We start from the raw sequence: 21,976 nt of genomic DNA, 5'->3' as shown, positions 1-21,976 counted from the left end.
TATTTTAAATTGTAAAATAAAAATAACATTTTTATATTATTAATAAAAATAAATAAAAGTAGAAATTTTCGAATAAAAATGAATTAAACCTAAAGAGTAAGGAGTAAGAAAATAGTAAATAAAAATAAAAAGAGTAAAATACTGGTAGTGAAAAAATGAAAGAGAAGAATACAATAAAATAAACTTAAATTACAATTTAAACTGAATATATCATGATAAAAGCTAATTCAAAATATTAATAAAAACTTAAATAATAAATAAAATTTATGTTCATAAAATAAAGCTGGAATAAAATAAAATAGACATATTACATAAAAAGTTAACTATAAAACCTTTTTTAAACTAACTCTAAAATACTCTAAAATTATCAAAGAAAATGAAAGAAAAATCTAAACAACCAAACTAAAACTAAAAAGTCAATGAAAACAAAGTATTCTAATATAAAGTGTAATAGTATAGTAATGATACTAATATAAGACAGCTTGTTGATCATATGCTAAAAGTGAAAGATCATTGATAGAGAACAGGAGCGGTTCTGGACTGAAAGAAGGGTGAGAGTAAATGATGACAGGATTTATGGGTCAGTTATGTAATAATAATGCTGATCTGTCTATAGATGAATGTTTCCCTCAGACTCTATACTATAAAAGAACTAGTTACATTGGGTTCTGCTGGGAATCACATTCACATCGTTAGCAAAGAATGGAATTAATTCAGCAGAAAGTGCAGCATATGTGAGAATATTTCAAAACAGTGTCATCAGAACAGCATTTCATTAGCATGACTTTTAAATAGTCATTTTTTTCCCCACATTCTCAAAGATTTTCAAACTTTAACCCTTAATCAGTAAGATTTTTTAACCCTTGTGCGTCAATAAAAAAAAGTTACACATAGGTCCAAAAATGTCCGTGTCAAAAAACGGACTTAAGTTTGGTCTCATTTAAAGAAGACCCATGGCAGATTATTGTTGAAGTAAAAAAAGTTTAAAAAGTGAAACAAAAAAAAAGTTATACAGGTTTAAGTTTATGAAAATGATTTATGAACAATATTTTATATAACACATATATTTTATGAAACATTTTGAACTCTAAACCTGCTAGAAAATCAAAGCCATAAATCTAAACAAGTTGTGTTCCAAATTTGAGGTTGATATCTCAAAAAATGAGCTTTCAGTAAGATTTTGTTTGGGCGCAGTACCACATATTCCCATTAGATGCCAGCAAAACTCCGCTAGTGCTTGGATTTGTGATTTACAGTAGAGTTTTTCTCTCTTAAATACAAGCACACACACAGACAATTTTTTTTATGACACACATACAAACCACACTCTGACATCTATACCAACACACCCACACAATTATAGATGCATTATTTATCCAGTTGGCTCTATAATACGCAGAAGCAGAAAACAGGAATAAAGCCACTATTTGCTTTATAGGCTAAACCTGAAAAAGAAAAATGCCACCATCTGGTAAAAAATAGTTTAAAAAAAATATTTTGAAGCCTTGCCAACAGAATGAAAGCCTATTAACAAAAATTGCATAATTTTACTGTTAAACGGCACTGCGATTAAAAATAGCAGTTTTAATGGGGACATTTTTTTGTCCAAAAGATGCTGACAGGAACTATTTTTTGTACCTAGTGTACAATAGATTTATTAAAGGAAATGAGGGTGGAATATTAAAATTCCAATAAAAATACACACCTGTGCCTAAATTTATGCAATTAACATTAACACAGGCAAAATTATCAAAACAAAAATTGACAAAAATGTCCATAAGGTTGCACAAGGGTTAATGTTTTTGAAAGAGTCTCTTCTGCTCATCAAGGCTGCATTTATTTGATCAAAAATACATAAAAAAATGTGAAATATTATTACAATTTAAAACAGCTGTTTTCTATGTGAATCTATATTAAACTGTAATTTATTTCTGTGATCTGCAGCTGTATTTTCAGCATCATTCCTCCAGTCTTCAGTGTCACATGATCTTCAGAAATCATAATAATATACTGATTTACTGATCAACAAACATTTCTGATTATTATCAATGTTGAACACAGTTGTGCTGCACAATATTTTTATGGAAACTGATGCATTTAATTTTTCAGGATTCACAGATGAATAGAAAGTTCAAAAGAACAGCATTTATTTGAAATAGAAATCTACTGTAACATTATAAATCTCTTTACTGTCACTTTTGATCCGTTTAATGCATCCTTGATGAATAAAAGTATAATTTTGTCAGTAGTATGTGATATAAAAACTATCAAGTTTAGGTCTGGATTAACTGCAGAAAATATTCTACATGTGCATTAATTTGTAATAATTTTGCATGCACAGTGCATACATTATTCATTATTGCGGTCCAATCAAGATCTTTAAACAAGAGCAGGAACTGAACGTGAATGTGCTTTGTTTTGTAAATTGTTGTAAGTTTTGCCAAGTTGAAACCTCAGCAGTGAATTTTAATTAGTGTTTGCAGTCATTTTAATGCACTCTTAAACAGCCATGCAAGACTGCAGAACAATGCTTTCGACTGGCCAGCGCTTCAGGGCCATAAAGCCATTGCAACGGGATATTTTTATGGATTCAGAAATGAATGCATGAAAAAAACTAGAGTAAATTAGGCGTCTTTGTTTCCAGAGCGTGAGCTTTAGATGTCTGCGTAATTCCCCAGTGTTTGGTTGCATAAGGAGAAGAAAGACACGCCGGCTTTAATTATGAGAAGAGAAAGAACAAAGGAAGCATTGAGGTGTTATTCTTGACTTGCTAATTCCTAGAACTGATTGTTTCTTCACGTCTAGATCCCAGGCGACGCTACATGCACATGCATTTAATGTTTGACGGCTGTTTGTGCGGCAGAAAGCAGAAATGCTGAGGATCTTGGTGCATGTGGAAGTGATTGTGATGATGCAGCGCTTCTGGATGCATGATGCACAGACCGGCTTCAATCAAACAGGCTCCTCGTGGAAATATTCAAACTGATTCATTTGGCTTTACACCACGGCTGTTTGACACATTCTTTGCACATTTTGCTAGTAGCAGCTCTCCATTCTTGCAATAACTCTTCTTACTTGAATTGCATATGCAAATAACATTCAAAAGCAGTTGACAGTCATTTTTATTTGAATATTGTATTGCAATTTGCACTTCTGGTTAGATAAAGTTGAATGTATTTATAGAGCAAATGTACACACACACACACACACACACACAAGCTTATATATATATGTGTGTGTGTGTGTGTGTGTATGTATATGTACATAAAAATCCCAAAACTACTAAAATGAATAACAAATAACATTTATGAGCACAAATATGCTTCTATAAATATATTTTAGAAATAACGCATTTTTACAAACATTTCTCAAAATGCAGAATGCTCTAATTGCCTTCTTTTTGTGTTTGGGATTTATTGGCTGGGATTTTGATGGGCTCAGCTCTGTTCTGTCTGATTCCTGCCCTCAGCTCAACAAAAGCTACTTTCACCAGCAGTTATTAGTGTTTTAATAAAGTAGGTCTGTTTCACACAAACACCAGTAAAGAAAGACTTCAACATGTAATGCTGCGTTTCCTGCTGCTGCCACGAGATGGAGGCATTAACCAGCAGATCACAGGCAGATTGATTAATACACAGATAATAAACATCAGCTGATGAATACCTGCAGTTATGAAGACCAATGAGACGAACAAAAGAGCAGCATTTATGGTCTTTTTCTAAACGATTAGTATGTAATGTGATTCTAAAATCAATATTTTAAACAATTCCATGATTTTTTTATGATTTGATTAATTGCCATAAAATCACCACTGTATATCTTTTTATATATTTTCAGGGTTTTTGAACATCATAAGCATATTATTATTTCTAAATATTTTTATTAAACATGTTTTTTCATAGGTCATTTAATTGGATTATTTGCATTAACATCATTTAACATTAATCATTACATTTTTTATAACCAATATTTTTTTTTTTAAGTATGCCTGTGTAACATATTTTGAATATTTGTTTTTTTTTATATGTACTATATGTAAACCAGTGTTATTTAAGTATCATTAGGATACCATAATAAATATGATTTTTTATATTTTCAGTTCTCATTTTAATTTGAAAGTTTTAGGTCATTTCTATCTTTCTTGCTTTATTTTTAAATGCTTATCTATATAGTTTTTATAATTTTTTTTATTTTATTATTAGTTATTTTAGAACATCAAGATAAACTAAATGAAATGGAGAAATGTTGCCTTGGCAAAAAAAAAAAAAAAAAAGGATTTATATTTTATTTTATTTCAGTTAAAGTTCATTTTGTTTCAAGCAACAAAAATTGTTTTATGGTTTTAATTTTACTATAATAACCCTGACGCAAACTTGCCTTTGTTGTTTTTCAGTATTTAAATATGGATAGTTTGGTTTGCTTTTTTTAAATGAGAAAAAAGTCTGGAATAAGAACACTTTATATAAAAAAATTAAACTTTTATTGAATTTGTTTTTTCTTTGACTGCTATAAAGGCATGATAGTTTAATGACGGAGAAGTAGAGCAGGAGTGTTGAATAAGAAGAATATGGGCTTTGAAGCAGTTTGACCTCAGTAACTCTGTTTCTTTCCTAGTATATCTGCAGATCAGAGTGAATTACAGATGAAAACTCAATATCAATAATCAATCCATAACTCCATACAGCAGTCAAACAGTCAGCAATATTCACCCTTAATCGCTCATTATGAAGCAAGGCACATTCAGGATCATCGTAACCCGTCAGAGAGGTGAGTGCAAAATAAAGGCTGATTCTGGATGGATTTGGATGCTTTGTAATATTTTCAGACAACATCCAAAACAATATTAACACATTTGATTTGAATGACATGACATGTTTAAGCCGGCAACATTCAGTGGACGTTTCATAATAAAGATTTCACACTATGTGACTTAAACAGCATTATCTTTCAATTGCAAAATTTTCATAGTTGTAAATACAGCTAACATTTTTGAAATACGTTCATATTTTGTATGAAACATGCTATATAGGTATGTAAACCAGTGTTATTTCAGGATCATTGAGATACTACTATAGTTTTTATTAATATCTTGATTTAGATTTTATTTTTAGATTTTCTGTTTTCATTTTAATTAAAACAAATTAGTAATTTTGTTGTATGTATATATATATATATATATACACACACACACACACATACATACATATTTATAGTTTATTTCATTTCAAGTAAAAAAAAATTGTTTTATGGTTTTGATGTAAACTTGCTTTTGTCTTTCCAGAATTTTTACAGTTGTCTAAATACTTCTTTACTAAGAAAAAACTTTCCTTTAATGAAAGTGAAGCCTTGTTGTTGTTTTTGCAATGTGAGAGCATATGATAAATTAAGCACATTTTTTCCATTGTAATATAGTACTGTTATCTATAGAACCGAACACACTGAAAAAATTAAATAAAAAATAAATAAAAATCAGCGAATTAATCTGTAATTTTAAAGCATAAAGATTGAAACCTTTTCAGTGATTTTAATTCATCTCCATTAATGCTAATACATTTATTCTTATTCTAATAAATTAAAGGCAGTACAAAATAACACGTTGAGTAAAAAGAACAAAACTAATTTTCTCTTTTTATTTTGGGGTAAATATATCAGGGACATGTTCTTAAGAGAGAGGTTTTAAGAGAAATAAATGTGACCCTGGCTGTGAGAAGTATTTTTTTTTTTTGGTGATTTAGTTTTAAAATCATCCTTTATAAGGTAAAGAACATTCTGTGAAAATGTAACCTTGATATCTTTAATATCGACTGAGTAAGACCGTGCCAAAGATTGATATCACAGTGAAATGAATGGTTGAAGTCAAAGTTTGATGCTTATCTCATAATTAGATTCTGCCTGGATTTCACAGAGAGGGTCACATATATTAACCAGGCAAATAAAAGACACATTTCCAATACAAAAACACAATCTGAATCACATACATTAATGGTGTGATGTTAGAGCCGATCTGCAGATGCTGACCTGAGAAGCCGGACAGAAACCTCGTACACGGCAAACACCACCATGTTGACGGGAAACGCTCGCAGGCAGTTTATTCCCAGGCTTCTGAAGAAAATCCCCAGTCCTTCGTTCCGTAGCGTCTCAGTCACGCAGTGAAGCAGTCCTCTGTATCTCCTCTCTCCTCGGACTCCGTCCATCTGCAGACGAGCTTTGATCACGTCCATAGGTGTCCCGACGGACCAGCCGGCCATTCCTGCCAATCCACCGGACAACAGCACCACCGTCCACTCTGACAACACACACACACACACACACTTAACCCTAGAAAACAGCGTTCTCAAACTCAATCCCTGCATAGTTTAGCTCTTTACAGAGATTTACAGACTCTCAGACACATTGATCATCTGAGATACACTCTTTGATAAACTGTAAAGCTGATGCCATTCTGAACCACACGAGGGCCACAGTCTGAAAAGACAAAGAACTCGTGCGAGAATCAACATCTGAACACTCTTACAAGCCTCAGACAACACCCAACTGAGAGAGACAAAGGTTTCACACCTCATGAATGAATACACTACAGGGATCACCCAACCACTATGCAGCTATTCATATTTTAATGTCATTTGTGTGTCTGGTAAAAGATCTCATTCTCTTAAACAATACGACAGACAGCCATCAAGATGAGAAAACACTGAAAACAGAGTACTCCCAGTGTCTTTGATGCAAATGACCTTCTGTCCCAAAAGGTGATAACTCTACTTGATCAATGCAAATTCCAATAGTTAGTCCCTGTCTACATTTCGGGGGATGTTTATCTTAATCAGCTTTCCATTGATGTATGGTTTGTTATGATCGGACAATATTTGTCTGAGATACAACTATTAGAAAATCTGGAATCTGAGGGAGCAAAAAAATCTAAATATTGAGAAAATCTCCTTTAAAGTTGTTCAAATGAAGTTCTTAGCAATGCATATTACTAATCAAAAATGAAGTTTTGATATATTTACAGTAAGAAATTTACGAAATATCTTCATGGAACATGATCTTAATATCCTAATGATTTTTGGCATAAAAGAAAAATGCATATTTTGACACATGCAATGTATTTTTGGCTATTACTACAAATATACCCCAGCGACTTAAGACTGCTTCTGTGCTCCATGGTCACATATATCATTGGTTTGGACTCGTATCATCGAGAATTCAATATGAATATTCACAAAGCTGGAATGCTGCGCTTTGCAACAATAAACCTACAACCTTTGGTGAGAAGCAGCAGCGGTCGTCCAGAAGTGAGCAGAGAAAAGGTACTCCTCTCAGAAAACGCACAAATAAAGATAAGTTTAGATCATTTAGAAGGGCATTGGGATCCCTAACTTAATGAACAAATGTTTGTGAAAACCTCAAATTTGACCAAAACTTATATAAAATAAAATTTTTCACTTCTTTTGCCGGTAACTCAAAATTAGCACATTAACTTATTTTGCCAGCATGGCTCACAAATGATCAAACTTTGCTGTCACTCAGTCTACTCCAGTTTTTTATCCAGTAAAAGCTCTTTTAGTGTAATTGTAGAAACGCTGTCAAATCTGGACTGATTTTGATCAAGAAAGCGTCAGAATAACTGCAGTCATATCTCCAGATGAACTCTTACTGGACTGAAGCAGCTCAGCTTTACTTGATTCTCCATCAATCATTTTCTAGATAAATCAGTGCGTCTCAAATCTGATCATCAGGATCTTTTGAGGAGCGTTTGTTTCCTGAAGCATTACTTTCAGTGTTCCTCAGCGGAGGAATGATCTTCATCTCACATCTTCTGAGGAGCATTTATTTCTTCATCTCTCAATCAGCATTGCATTGCATTATATACAATCTCACCTTACTGAGACATATTACTGGAGTGACCACTGATATTTATGTCAGTATCTGTTATAAAGATCTCATTGATTTGCATTACAAGCATCAGAATTTCATCATATATATCAGCATCTGCAGCAAATTGCATAGAGCAGGGGTCACCACGCTCGGTCCTGGGGCCCGTTTCAGAAAGGAGGTTCAGTGTAAACTCTGAGTATGTTAACCCTGAAATGAGGGAAACTCTGGGTTTTCCGTTTCAAAATGGGAGGTTTATCAAACCCGAGAAAGCAGGGTAAGTCAAGCCCGTTTCTGAAAGAGAGGTAACTTATGTTCAGAGTCAGTTACCGTGGTAACTAACTCTGTGAACCTAACCTGGTCGGGAGCAGGTTTTCTTCGGTAAACCCGGAATTTCTTTCGGTCTCCTCCTCCTTTTTAAAGTGTTAGTCTAAATACCTTATTGATTCATTCACGCTGAAAAATTGCATTTCTGGTGCAAGTACATATATCTAAAAATTCTTAATATGCATTGAATATATGAAAAAATTGTCTATATTTAGTCTTGTTTCCTGGGGGGATTTTCCTTTTAAGTGCATTTTACATAAAACAAGTAAAATTGTCCTCCATAGGGTAAGAAAAATAACCTTAATGCAAACGGAAACAAGAATATTTTTTAATTTCTTACCCCATTGGAAGATAATTTGCAAAATAAGAAAAACATCGGAGATGCAGAGCACAAGTCCGCTGTATGCAGATTTTAAGGAAAGTATGCATTGCTCTCACGCTCTTTCTGAGAATTTTTTCCTGAGCACAAATCCGTCAAAGAGGGGTATCACAGGACTGTGCCAGTGGTGTAGAAATCGGTTTAAATGAGGCTAATCTGATAAATGACATTCACTAACATCTTTCTGTGACCTCTGGAAGTAACCCAATTATCAGAATTTCCTTCAGGATTTCCACTGTGGGTGGATGCATTGATGACAAGCATATCCCACCATCACTCCTTCTGAAAATGAAACTGATTACTGTATATGGAAGGATGCCAGATGGAGGGGTAGTACGAGCCGTAACCACCACCACAGCTGTGAAATAAACCAATTATTCACAATTTGTTGGTCATCTTTATTTCTTAATACAAAAGTTATTCTTTTTACTTTTGGATTTTTAGAAATCTTTCAATACTCGACCATCTCCTCTTCATCTGTCAGTGGTGCTGGTGCTTGCTGTCGACAAGTCAGTGGTTAATATTATTACTCTAATTAAGATATGTAACAGGTTGGATTAGAGAATGTTTAATTATGTGAAAAAAGTGTTAGACTGTGGAAAAAGTTGCATCGCATTGAAATAGACATTGAATGATATTTAATGTCAAATGTTTGTAAAGTCATTTAGCCCACACCCATGAACCTTTCATGTTTAAAGCTTTACCTTGATTCAATTGTGTTTTTATACTTCATTTTTACCTGCTGACACGTTCTTGTTTCATTTTTGTCTTTTTCCTTTTTTTGTGGCCATGGGATACCATTAAAATGAATATTAGTTCAATAATTTACAGTTTTCACCTCTGATATTATGACAGTTAAGTTATAGACAGTTATTAAGAATTAATGTTACGCATTGATGGAAGTACGCGCGCTGACGTCTTTTTGGCGGGAGCTGTTGCCATGGTGAATCGTAATTTCGGCGCTCCGCTGATCATGACTTTACATAGCCGTGGTGCACGAGCTTAACTCAGAGTCAACCTACTCAGAGTTGAGTAAACTAACTCAGTTCAGCTGTTCTATAACCAAAAACTCAGAGTTTCCCATCTCAGAGTAAGTCAAGTCAGAGTTCAAGTTTAAACTCAAGAGTTGGTTTAACCTCCTTATTGAAACGGGCCCCTGGAGGGCCGGTGTCCTGCAGAGTTTAGCTCCGACTTGCCTCAACACACCTGCCTTGAAGTTTTAAGTATACCAAGCAAGACCTTGATCAGCTGGTTCAGGTGTGTTTGATTAGGGTTGGAGCTAAACTCTGCAGGACACCAGCCCTCCAGGATCAAGTTTGGTGACCCCTGGCATAGAGTCTCTGGATTAAACTGAGCTGTTTCTTTACTCCATATTCTCACTATAATCAGACTATATGAGCCGTAAAAGCCTGATGGATCAAATATAATAATAGAAAAACACAAATGCAAACTTTTTTAGATTATTATTAGTGCTGTCAAACGATTCATTGCGTCCAAAATAAAAGTTAATGTTTACATAATATAGGTGTGTACTTTGTATATTTATTATGTATATATAAATACACACACAAGCATGTATATATTTAAGAAAAATATGTTTGTAAATTAAATGTATTTACATGCATATATTTATATAAATAAATATAACTATTTTCAAAATATATACTGTATGTGTGTGTATTTATAAACACACTACTGTTTTGAATGCAAGTAATCGCGATTAATTGTTTGACGGCACTAATTATTATTTAAAATTTTGTCTGATGATTCAATAAGCTGTTCCATCTGACCAAATGATTCACTTGAACTGTGAATCAGTGCATGATTCAGTGAATCATTTAGGTCTGTTCTGGACTGAAATCTATCATACACTAAAAAAATAAAGGTGCTTCACGATGCCATAGAAGAACCTTTTTTGTCTAAATGGTTCCATAAAGAATCTTTAACATCTGAAGAACCTTTCTGTTTCACAAAAGCTTCTTTGTGGAGAAAGAAGGTTCTTCAGATTATAAAAAGGTAAGAAAGAGATGGTTTGTTAAAGAACCTTTGACTGAATGATTCTTTGTGGAACCAAAAATGGTATCGCTGTGAATTACCTTTTAAGTACCTTTATATGATTTCAGAAGACTTGAAATATTGTGCATGAGTCATATGGACTACTGTTATGGTGCTTTTTTGAAGGAAAACAGAAAATTCTCTTGCACAGAAGAAACGAGTCAGGTTTGGGTGGACAGGATGGTGAGTAAATGACAGAAGGTTTTGTTCACCTGGCTCTTTCTGTCCTGCAGGTGAAAGCAGTGAACACAGAGTGCTGTAGGTTAAGAAGTAGGTGGCGAATGACGGCCCGTCTCTCAAGGCCAGAGGTAGAGCTCCTCTGTAAAGGCCTAAAACACCCTCCTCTCTGGCGACGCTCAGAAGACAGTGGATCGGCCCGCTGTATTTGGGTTTGAGTCCGCTCCTCTTACTCTCCATCTGACACTGAAGACGAACCTTCACGAAGTCACCAGGTGACATTACAGAGATCTAGGAACACAGAATATATAACATAATGAAAGTTTTGATCACTTTGTGTATGTTTTATTGAAAATCAGGCTTGTGTTTCTTGGTTTTGCTATGTATACACACACTTAAAAATAAAGGTGCTTAAAAGGTTCTTCACAGCGATGCCATAGAAGAACCATTTTTCAGTCAAAGAACAATCTCTTTCTTACCTTTTTATAATCTGAAGTACCTTCTTTTGCTACAAAGAAGCTTTTGTGAAACAGAAAGGTTCTTCAGATGTTAAAGATTCTTTATGGAGCCATTTAGACAAAAAGGTTCTTCTATAGCATCGTGAAGCACCTTTATTTTTAAAAGTGTACTTATCATATAGAATACTTGTCGAACGGTTGGAAACATTATGATTTTGTTATGTTTTTGAGCATTACACCGAGGCTGCATTTATTTGATCAGAAGTACTAAATTATTACAATTTAAAACAGCTGTTTTCTGTGTGAATATCCGTTAAACTGTAATTTAAATAAATCTGTGATGCAATGCTGAATTTTCAGCATCATTACTCCACTCTTTCCTTCAGAAATCATTCTAATATTAAAGTTTATTTAACAATTAATCAAATTTATTTAATAATCAACTCTCATAGAAACTGAGTGGTTATATAAATACTAAATGTAAATATAAATACTGAAATTGCATATGAGGTATTTTAATGCAATTAAGTTTCCCATGATTTACCCACCCTCAAGGCATCCTATGACTTTCTTCTTTCAGATGAATATAATCAGAGTTATATTAAAACGGAGTGTCTAGTTACACTAAGTGCAAATAGCCCACCTTGTTGGCAGAGGGTATTTACACTAACTCCACCCAACAACATGTGATTGGGCTAGTTAGCATTACAAAAGAGGACTGTTAAACATCAGCTTCAGTGGTGTAGATGGTAAAGTGTGTACATCAGTCATTTTGACACAATCGACCCGAGTTCAAACCCGCCTTTTGCCGAATTTTTTCCCTCCCTTTCCAAATCTCATATCACAAGAAAAATTAAGGAAATAATAAAAAAAAGTTGAAAATAAAGTTTCGGTTAGGGTAAGTGTAGGGAGGGCATCCATTTAATAATCTGAATTAAAATTATAACAGTACTACAATACTGAGGTACAGATAATTGCCACTATTTGCATTAAGTAGTATAAATAGCAGAAAATCCTGCTATTTTAACAGTGTTAATAGAATCTATAGCTATTTGTACTTAGAATCAGAATGAGCTTTATTGGCCAGGTATGTTTACACATACAAGGAATTTGTTGTAGTGACAGAAGCTCCACAGTGCAACAGGAAGACAGCAACAGGAATAATATATAAATAAATAAAAGAATAAAAGAATAATATACAAATAGGCAATGTACAAAGCAGCAACAACAATATATAATACAGACAACTATGTATGTACAGGTCAAGTATGTGCAAATTAGAAATGAGAAATAAAAATAAAATAAGAGTGTGGTGAATGGATAATGTATTATAGTTGTGTGTTCCACGTTTATTGTTGAGTGTTCATGAGATGGATTGCCTGAGGGAAGAAACTGTTCCTGTGTCTGGTCGTTCTGGTGCTCAGAGCTCTGTAGCGTCGACCAGATGGTAACAGTTCAAAGAGGGAGTGTGCTGGATGTGAGGGGTCCAGAGTGATTTTACCAGCCCTTTTGCTCACTCTGGATAAGTACAGTTCTTGGAGAGTGGGGAGGGTTGTACCAATGATTCGCTCAGCAGTCCGGACTACCCTCTGTAGTCCTCTGAGGTCAGATTTGGTAGGTGAGCGGAACCAGACAGTTATTGAAGTGCAGAGGATGGATTCAATGATGGCAGAGTAGAATTATTTCAGCAGCTCCTGTGGCAGGTTGAACTTCCTCAGCTGGCGAAGAAAGTACATGTGGGGGAGAGGGGGGTTGCTGGAGGTGTTAATGGTTGTGTGGAGAGGTGTTTAGGGCGGGTGTGGGGTGATTTTTCAAAACGACAATAAAACTCGTTCAAGTCGTCTGCCAGGTGTTGATTCTCCAGAGTGCTGAGCATATCTAGATATGCTAGTATCTAGCAAGATACTAGCATATCGCAAAAAAAACACTGCTATTTTCACTTAGTGCAAATAGCTGCTGCCATATAAAAAATTGCCCTGGCTCTTCCAAGCTTTATCATGGCAGTGAATGTGTGTTGAGATCTTGAAATCCAATAATGTGTATCATCCATTATAAAAAGTGCTCCACATGGCTCCAGGGGGTTAATAAAGGCCTTCTGTAGCGAATCAATGCATTTGTGTATGAATACAGTACTATAGTACTACTAATACGCTACAGAGCCTTTCGCACCGCAGGAACTAATTGTGGAATTTATATTCTTAATTAATAAAGGAATATAGTATTAGTACTATAGCCTACTGAATGCCATAGCATAGACTTCTTCATGGCTAGTGTTTGCGTGGGCCATTTAATTTCATTCTGTAACGTACTTGTTCTACAGATCTGTGTACTATTGTTAACTGCTACTGTTTTTGACAGCACTGATAACATCTGACAGATATCATGATATTTTTTGCATTTCCCTTACCAAATGTGCTATCCTGTCAGCGATAACCTATCCATGTTTTTTTTTTTTTGATTGTCAGTTTAAGTGCCGATGCAGTGTTGCCAGATATTGCTATAAAAACAAAAAAACAAAACAAAAAATAAACCAAAATTATTTCAAATCTTTTGCAAATAAGATAAGGTAAAGATATCGCTGACCCTAAACTGCAACTTCCGACTTTATTAACTTTCTAAAATGTCAAATTAAGTGGAAAAGACAAGTCCAAAAATGTGTATAGTAACTGGACATAGGACTAGCGTAAGCGCCAGTGGGAATATGCGTGAGAACCAAGTTTTGTTTACAGCAAAAGAAAATCAGCCTCCTCTTGAATAAATAATCTTTCCATTGATGTATGGTTTGTTATGATAGGACAATATTTGTCTGAGATACAACTATTTGAAAATCTGGAATCTGAGGGTGCAAAAAAATCTAAATATTGAGGAAAATCTCCTTTAAAGTTGTTCAAATTAAGTTCTTAGCAATGCATATTACTAATCAAATTAAGTTTTGATACATTTACAGTAAGAAATTTACTAAATCTCTTCATGGAACATGATCTTTACTTAATATCCTAATGATTTTTGGCATAAAAGAAAAAATGATAATTTTGACCAGTATTGTTGGCTATAAATATACCTGTGCTACTGATGACTGCTTTTGTGCTTTAGGGTCACATATCGAAATCCTCTGACATTTTTATTTACAAAGCCTCGTTTTGTACTGCTAATTGGTGTTTTGTTTTGCTCTCTCTCCTTACGCTATGCCTACGTCATCCGCTGGAACGCCACTCTCTCATGTGAGATTACGGCTTATAGCATTTTAAATATGGACATTTTCTTACACAAACGCATCAGTTTACTTCAGAAGGCCTTTATTAACCCTCCAGAGCCATATGGAGCACTTTTTATAATGGATGGACGCACTTTATTGAGCTTCAATATCTCAACACCCATTCACTCCCATTATAACGCTTGGAAGAGCCAGGATATTTTTTTAATTGTATTCGTCTGAAAGAAGAAAGTCATATACATTTAGGATGCCTTGAGGGTGAGTAAATCATGGGATACTTATCATTTTTGGGTGAACTGTCCTTTAAAGCAGATCTCAGACCTGTGCCACTCCACCTGCCAGGCCTGACAGAAACACATCGAGCTTGGTGTTGGGAGCGCCGATCCCGCGGATCTGAGCCAAACACTGCAGACAGTTCCGGTAAGTGCCAAACACCACAGATGACGTCATGGATATAGTAGTGACCGGCAAAGCCATTCCCTTAAAGAAGCCATGGACCTGCAGCAAAACACGAGCATGAGAAATCAGACAGAGAACTAACTACATCTGGCAGATAACACGTCAGAATCAGAATGAGCTTTATTGCCAGGTATGTTTACACATACAAGGAATTTGTTTTCGTGACAGAAGCTTCCACAGTGCATCAGAATGACAGTGACAGAACAAAAACACAGATAATAAAAAGAATGAAAAAAAATAGAACAAGTAAATAGGGAATAACACTATACAAACTGACAATTGTATGTACAGGTATATTACAATAGACAGTTTTGTATGGGCGGGTATATTATGTGCAAATTGAAATGTAGACTAACTATGTATGATAGATAAATAAGTGTATAATAGTGTTGTATGTTCCACAATTATTGTCAAGTGTTCATGAGATGGATTGCCTGAGGGAAGAAACTGTTCCTGTGTCTGGTCGTTCTGGTGCTCAGAGCTCTGTAGCGTCGACCAGACAGTAACAGTTCAAAGAGGGAGTGTGTTGGATGTGAGGGGTCCAGAGTGATTTTACCAGCCCTTTTACTCACTCTGGATAAGTACAGTTCTTGGAGAGTGGGGAGGGTTGTACCAATGATTCGCTCAGCAGTCCGGACTACCCTCCGTAGTCTTCTGAGGTCAGATTTGGTAGCTGAGCTGAACCAGACAGTTGATGGCTAATTTCGCTGGTACTTGTGACTAGTGACAATAAAGGGCTACTACTACTACTACTGCTATTGAAGTGCAGAGGATGGATTCAATGATGGCGGAGTAGAACTGTTTCAGCAGCTCCTGTGGCAGGTTGAACTTCCTCAGCTGGCGAAAGAAGTACAACCTCTGCTGGGTCTTCCTGACAATGGAGTCTATGTGAATGTCCCACTTCAGGTCCTGAGAGATGGTGGTGCCCAGGAATCTGAATGACTCCACTGCAGTTACAGTGCTGTTCATGATGGTGAGTGGGGGGAGTGCAGGGGGATTTCTCCTGAAGTCCACAATCATCTCCACAGTTTTGAGCGTGTTCAGCTCCAGGTTGTTAAGACTGCACCATACAGCCAGCTCTTTAACCTCCTGTCTGTAAGCAGACTTGTCACCGTCCTGAATGAGACTGATGACTGTGGTGTCATCTGCAAACTTCAGTAGCTTGACAGAGGGGTCTTTAACTGTGCAGTCGTTGGTGTAGAGCAGGGGTTCTCAAAGTCTACATTCAAAGGTCCAAATCTGAATTTTCATCAAAGTCAAAGGTCCGGAACTATTGGTTATCATATATCATATGTATATATCATATACCAGCTATATCATAACTAGATACCTAGCTGGGGACTACTTTCAGGCGCTGCATAATATCATTGCGCCTGCTGCACCCACGGTACGGCAGCAGAGTTCCTTGATTATTACGCCGAAACAAGAGTATAATCTACCTAGCCATATCAGCCTAGAAAATCGCAACTTTTCATTTTCCGCCGGTCTTATTGCACGATGTAACTACAGAAGAGTCAAGTTTTAAATAGGAAAATTATCGAAACTCTTTAGTCATTTTTGATTAAGATGCTAATGGTCTAATCCGATTCAATGATCTATGCTAAGCTAAGCTAAAAGTGCTACCACCAGACCCGGAGATCAGCTGAATGGATTCAAAAATGGTAAAACTCAACTGTTGATCTCTAGGGGAGTTGTAAAATGAGCCTATTTCCAAAAAAGTGGAGTGTTCCTTTAACAGTTCTTAATACAAGTTTAGCTGATTTCAGTTTCTGCCTATTGGTCGGTATAAGATGAACCAAACAGTGATCAGAGAGTCCTAAACTGCCCGTTGGACAGAGTGATATGCAGCTTTTATTGTTGTGTAACAGTGATCCAATATATTACTGTCTCTGGTGTAGGGCTGTAATCAACCAAAGAAAATCTTGGTCGACTGAAGTCCTGAAACTTTCGACTAAAAATCGACTAAAAATGACGTTGTGGAGAGAAAAAAAACGTACGTTACATTAATTAGATACGCACTGTGCTCAGTACTTGGTAGCCTTGTTGTCTGCCTAAATTAATTATAAATAAACATAAAAAACTAATAGGCTATTTGCAGTATATTAAATCGTTTTTGACCTAATTATTTTGCACTGAAATGAGTCTGACACACGAGTCTGTCGTCTCTGACAGCGGTGCATCACGTGCACCTGCGCAATATCATAGCCTGTGATTTCTGAAAACAGTACTATGTTGTCAACTAGTGATATCACAAGAACTTTTGAGGAATTTGCAACATAATTTAGAAAATTATTTTTGTCATATGTTATAAGTATAACTGTCAGACACTATCATTTCAGCCGCTCTGCGCAGCTCGCACAGAGCGAGGCTGAACATAAGAGCTCAGCTTCGCGGCTGAGACACGAATAGACTTAAAGCTTTTACTCTTAATAAACACAAAAGGCGCGTCCACTTTAATAAAAAAATAATATTTATTAAACAAACAAGAGCAGAAACCAAATAAAGTGCATAACTGAAAAATAAAGCATCTTAGGCTCAAAACTAACACAAACAGTGGGCACAGCGCAATTGCGCAATATTGTGAGAACTGAGAACTGATCGCGCGCTGTGTGAGAACTGAGAAAGTGGAGCACTTCTATCCTATTCCGCCTATCGCGCCTTCACTAACTTTAAGTTAATCAACAACGAATTGTGACTCCTGGGAAAAACGGGATGTCTGGTCACCCTATCCCTATAACCATTCAGTTGCTGAGGCCATTGTTTCAGATCGCTAGTTTGCGTTTTGGTAGCGTATTCGCCCACTGCGGCTGCCATACTGTGAGATATACAAACGCCCCTCATCTGATTGCGATCCAGTGACAGGGACGCACATTTTAAAAGACAAGACAGTCAACTTAGCCTATAGGATGCATTTTGAATGTCCGGTAGTCCTCAAATAACATTTTAGTCCCGTCTCGTCTCGTTAACGAAGACGCGCATACATTTCGTCATAGTTTTTATCATCAGATATTAATTTTATCTCGTCAACTTCTCGTCTTAGTCACAGAAAAAAGGTTCGTTAACGAATATTTTTCGTCGTCCTCTTCGTTAACGAAATTAACACTGGTTCTTTGGAAGGAGACAGCTTCTTGTTTTTACACTAGCTTATTATTAAATAAATAATATTCAGCATCAAACCTTCTAAAGCCTACTTATCTGTCTCTCTTCTCCAGTGGGTTGGGCTAATCCAAAAAAAGTGAAAACAATGGGGGTGTTCTGAAAACAGACTGTTACCTGTGAAACAGGGGTGCTCTGAAAACACCCCCATTAGCAATTAGTGCTTTCCACCTGATGAAATGAGCGCGGCCAAACTGATGAAATGAGCGCGGCAAAAAATCGACCAATCAGATTTTTGGTCGAACCAGACCATATCGACCAATTAATCGACTAATCGACTGGGACGTTACAGCCCTACTCTGGTGGGACATGTAACATGCTGTGTGTATTTTGGCAGGAGAAATGTGCTTTATTAAAGTCCCCTAGAATGATTAAAACAGAGTCCGGGTGTTGTTTTTCTGCCTCTGTGATCTGATCAGCAAATTTCTGTAAAGCTGAGCTCACGTGCGTTTGCGGAGGAATGTAAACACTCACGAAAATGAACGTGGTAAATAGAAAGGCTTACAGTTAATGAAAAGCACTTCTAGATCAGGATTAAAAGAACTCTGCAGTTGTTTTTATTAGTTTGTCCTGTCTTTAGTTATATCCCTGCAATCAGTTTCACCAGAGACGAATTGCATTCGGCAGTACACACCACCCGATATTTCACTGGTTTTCGACTATTCTGATGCTTTGGGAAAGGGGACAAGGGAAGTGGTGTGTGGCCAAGTATGGTGACCCATACTCGGAATTTGTGCTCTCCCCATCCAAGTGTACACACAGTAGTGAACATACACCCAGAGCAGTGGGCAGCCATTGCTGCGGCGCCCGGGGAGCAGTTATGGGTTTGGTGCCTTGCTCAAGGGTCTCACCTCAGTCGTGGTATTGAGGGTGGAGAGAGTGTTGGTTATTCACTCCCCCACCTACAATCCCTGCCGGACCAGAGACTCGAACCCATGACCTTCGGGTTACATGTCCAACTCTCTATCCATTAGGCCACAACTGCCCTCTTTGCTGGACATTGTAGTCGGCGGAGCAGCGGCGCTGATCAAACGCTTCAGGACGCGCAGAGAGGGGAAGCGAGCCGGCACGCTCGTGAAGCTCAGACATCAGTCTGAGTTATTTTTTTACTTTAGTTATTTCCATGAGTACAAATCTTAATGTTTAAGCATATAATGATATTCTAGGGAATTGTGTGCTTCCACACTGACTCAATCAATCATGTCTTTTTGAACCGTGTCTTATACACAGAGACACTGTCATGTTAGAATAGAAAAGGGTCCTGTCCAAACTGTTGCTATAAAATTAGAAGCACACAATTCCCTAGAATATCATTATATGCTTAAACATTAAGATAGAAATGACTAAAGTAGTCAAACATGTTCATTAGAAGGGGGTGCCAATACTTTTGGCAATATAGTGTATTTCCTTCAAATGTGCGAGACTTTCAATTAATTCGCCACCTTTGGTAAATAACTAGAAGAACAACAAAGTGGAGTAAATGATAAAACTATTTATGCTGCAAACCATTGCCTTTATAAATATGACGAGACATTAAAATATTATAAGAAACACCAATCTGCAAGGAAGCAGCATAATGAGCTGTTTTGTACAGCTGAAAACGACACCGGAAGTCTTGCACATTCAAGTTATAAATGGCCATGCTGCTCTTACATTAAAAATAAGGTGGATGGCTTAAACTTCTGCATTTTCTGAAAGAAATATGAGTTTTGTGTTTTATGTTTTTTTGCATTAATTTCGAATAATGGTGGGAACGGCCTCAAAATTTCAAAGAAACCATAAGTAGGCCTATGATGATTTTTTTTTGAATATATGATTTAAGAGTGGTGGCCATGCAGAAATAGTTATTTCTGTTAATTAAAAATAAAACTAAAAGGCATAAGAAACTTTTTCGTAATTTTTTAACTAAAATAAAAAAATGTATCTATAGTTACCAGGGCAACATTTCTCATTTTCATTTAGTTTAACTTGATGTATTAGAATAACAAAAACTGAAATAAAAATTAACTATATAAACATTTAAATTAATAATAACAAAAATTACAAAAACAAAATTACTAAAATGAAATGAGAAAAATAAAACCAGTTCAAAACAAATAAACTCTATAATAGCATCTCAGTGATACTTAAATAACACTGCTTCACAGGAATGGCTGTGCAGTTGCTATAAGTGCGTTTTAGGGTTTCTTTATTACTTTATTTACTGAGTAAAGACAGATTTGAGGAATTGCTCTTCAATATGAAAGTGCATTAATCATTAAACATGAAGCAAATGTATGTTTCATACCCCTTCTTTTTTGATGGTGGTTACGAAGCAGTGCCAGATTCCAGTGAACTGTTTCTGAGTTTGGATTCTGACCTGTGCAGGGGTCAAATCAACATATTCAGGAGATGATGTTACAGCAATGCATGTCTGAAATTATGAGCCAAACATAATATAGCATTTAATAATAATGTGTGATTGGCTGGAATAAGTGTACTTTGACAGTATCCAGAGGATAACCGACCGCCACACCACACGCTCCTGGAACACAACAACAGCTCATCAGAACAGTTTTCCTGCAATATGTGATGAATGACATGCACTTGAGTATGACCCATACCAATATCAATCATTCTGAAGAGTCAATAATTGATACTCGGAACATATTGTTGAGTACTAATTACAAGTAATTAGTAGAATAAATTAGTAGAGGTATAAGACCTCAACACTGGTCTGATACAGGAGACGCCTTAAATGTGTGCAGTTTGTTCACATGATCTGTGGGGAATCTGATCAGTGGAATGCATATAAATACTGTGCTTCATTCAACACTAGGATTATGTCTAATAGAGATCTGCAATACAGTATGAACAGTAATGTGTTAATTCTTTCAATTTTTTTTATTTTTAATTTTAAAAAATATTTTTATTTTCCTTATTTTTGTTATTAAATTATTGTCTTATTGTGCATTTCCAATTAAAATGGACTTTTATGAATGTGTTATTCAACACAAGGTGTGACTAATGATGAATGACCTTATATTATTGCTGTTTTTCTAATTAAATGAAGAGAGTACGTTTTAGATTACAATTTTTTTTTTTCAATCTATTAATTCTATGTTTCATTTCCAATTAAAATGGACTCACATGTTTTATTATTATTATTATTCCCCCCTCTCTCTCCTTGGGAACAAACCAAATGTAGGCGATTCCTTGCATGCACTAATTGTTTTTATGAAAGAAAAAAAGTGCTACCATACCATTACTGTACATATCCAGAGCACTGCGATACACAACACGCTCCAGCACAGACTCTCTCAAAAACATCCGACTTACATCAGAGAATTTAACAAGACAAACCACTTTGTACTGTACCTCCAAATGATCCTGCTAGGAAGTCTGCGAAATGCATCGTCCCATCTAACGTTAGTGATTCTAATCGTTCATGACATTGTAGCCTATTAAAGTTTCTGATAGCCTAAGTAGGCTAATTGCATAACGCAACGCTGTCGTGCTCCAGTCAAGGTTGTAGGTGTTTTTGATCTTTTGTAACTGTCCCTCATTCTCACGTGGTTCCTCTGCAACTGCACCAGCTTGTTTATGCATGCTCTTATTTAGTAACAACTTGATTTTACTGACACCGGTGCATGCATAACACGCGATGTGCATTTATTTGATCAAACTTTAAATAAAATGTTTATATTTCTACATGCTCACGACAGGCGATCAGTTGCATTCTGTGTGTTACGCACTTGATGAATAAAGCTTTATTTAATCAGTCCGGATCGATTACAGACGAGTGAATTTATTCTCCACACGCATTGCAGCATAAACACGCTGATGCAACGCGGAAGAGAAATTACAAGTGCAATGAATCTTTTTTTGGCTCGATTCCTT

General features: G+C 35.9%; 1 protein-coding gene across 2 annotated transcripts; it reads right to left on the bottom strand.

The window, feature by feature from the left end:
- Positions 1-5,492: 5,492 nt before the first annotated feature.
- On the bottom strand, positions 5,493-21,926 carry slc25a47a (solute carrier family 25 member 47a). Of its 2 annotated transcripts, XM_079375373.1 has the most exons (6): positions 21,455-21,926; positions 20,578-20,621; positions 20,385-20,456; positions 14,804-14,980; positions 10,846-11,101; positions 5,493-6,286 (listed from the first exon to the last, which is right to left on the bottom strand). In XM_079375373.1, the coding sequence occupies exons 1-6, from the start codon at positions 21,489-21,491 to the stop codon at positions 5,994-5,996; spliced, it is 879 nt and encodes a 292-aa protein (XP_079231499.1). In that variant the 5' UTR covers positions 21,492-21,926; the 3' UTR covers positions 5,493-5,993. The 2 variants fall into 2 exon arrangements, with proteins under 2 accessions (XP_079231499.1, XP_079231498.1); XM_079375372.1 differs by lacking the exon at positions 21,455-21,926 and having other exon boundaries at positions 20,578-20,824.
- Between the last annotated feature and the right edge of the window lie 50 nt (positions 21,927-21,976).

Source organism: Barbus barbus (assembly GCF_936440315.1).
Source record: "Barbus barbus genome assembly, chromosome: 24".
Classification (NCBI taxonomy): domain Eukaryota; kingdom Metazoa; phylum Chordata; class Actinopteri; order Cypriniformes; family Cyprinidae; genus Barbus; species Barbus barbus.
Note: the sequence above shows the minus strand (reverse complement) of the source record. Positions and strands in the feature narration are given on the sequence as shown.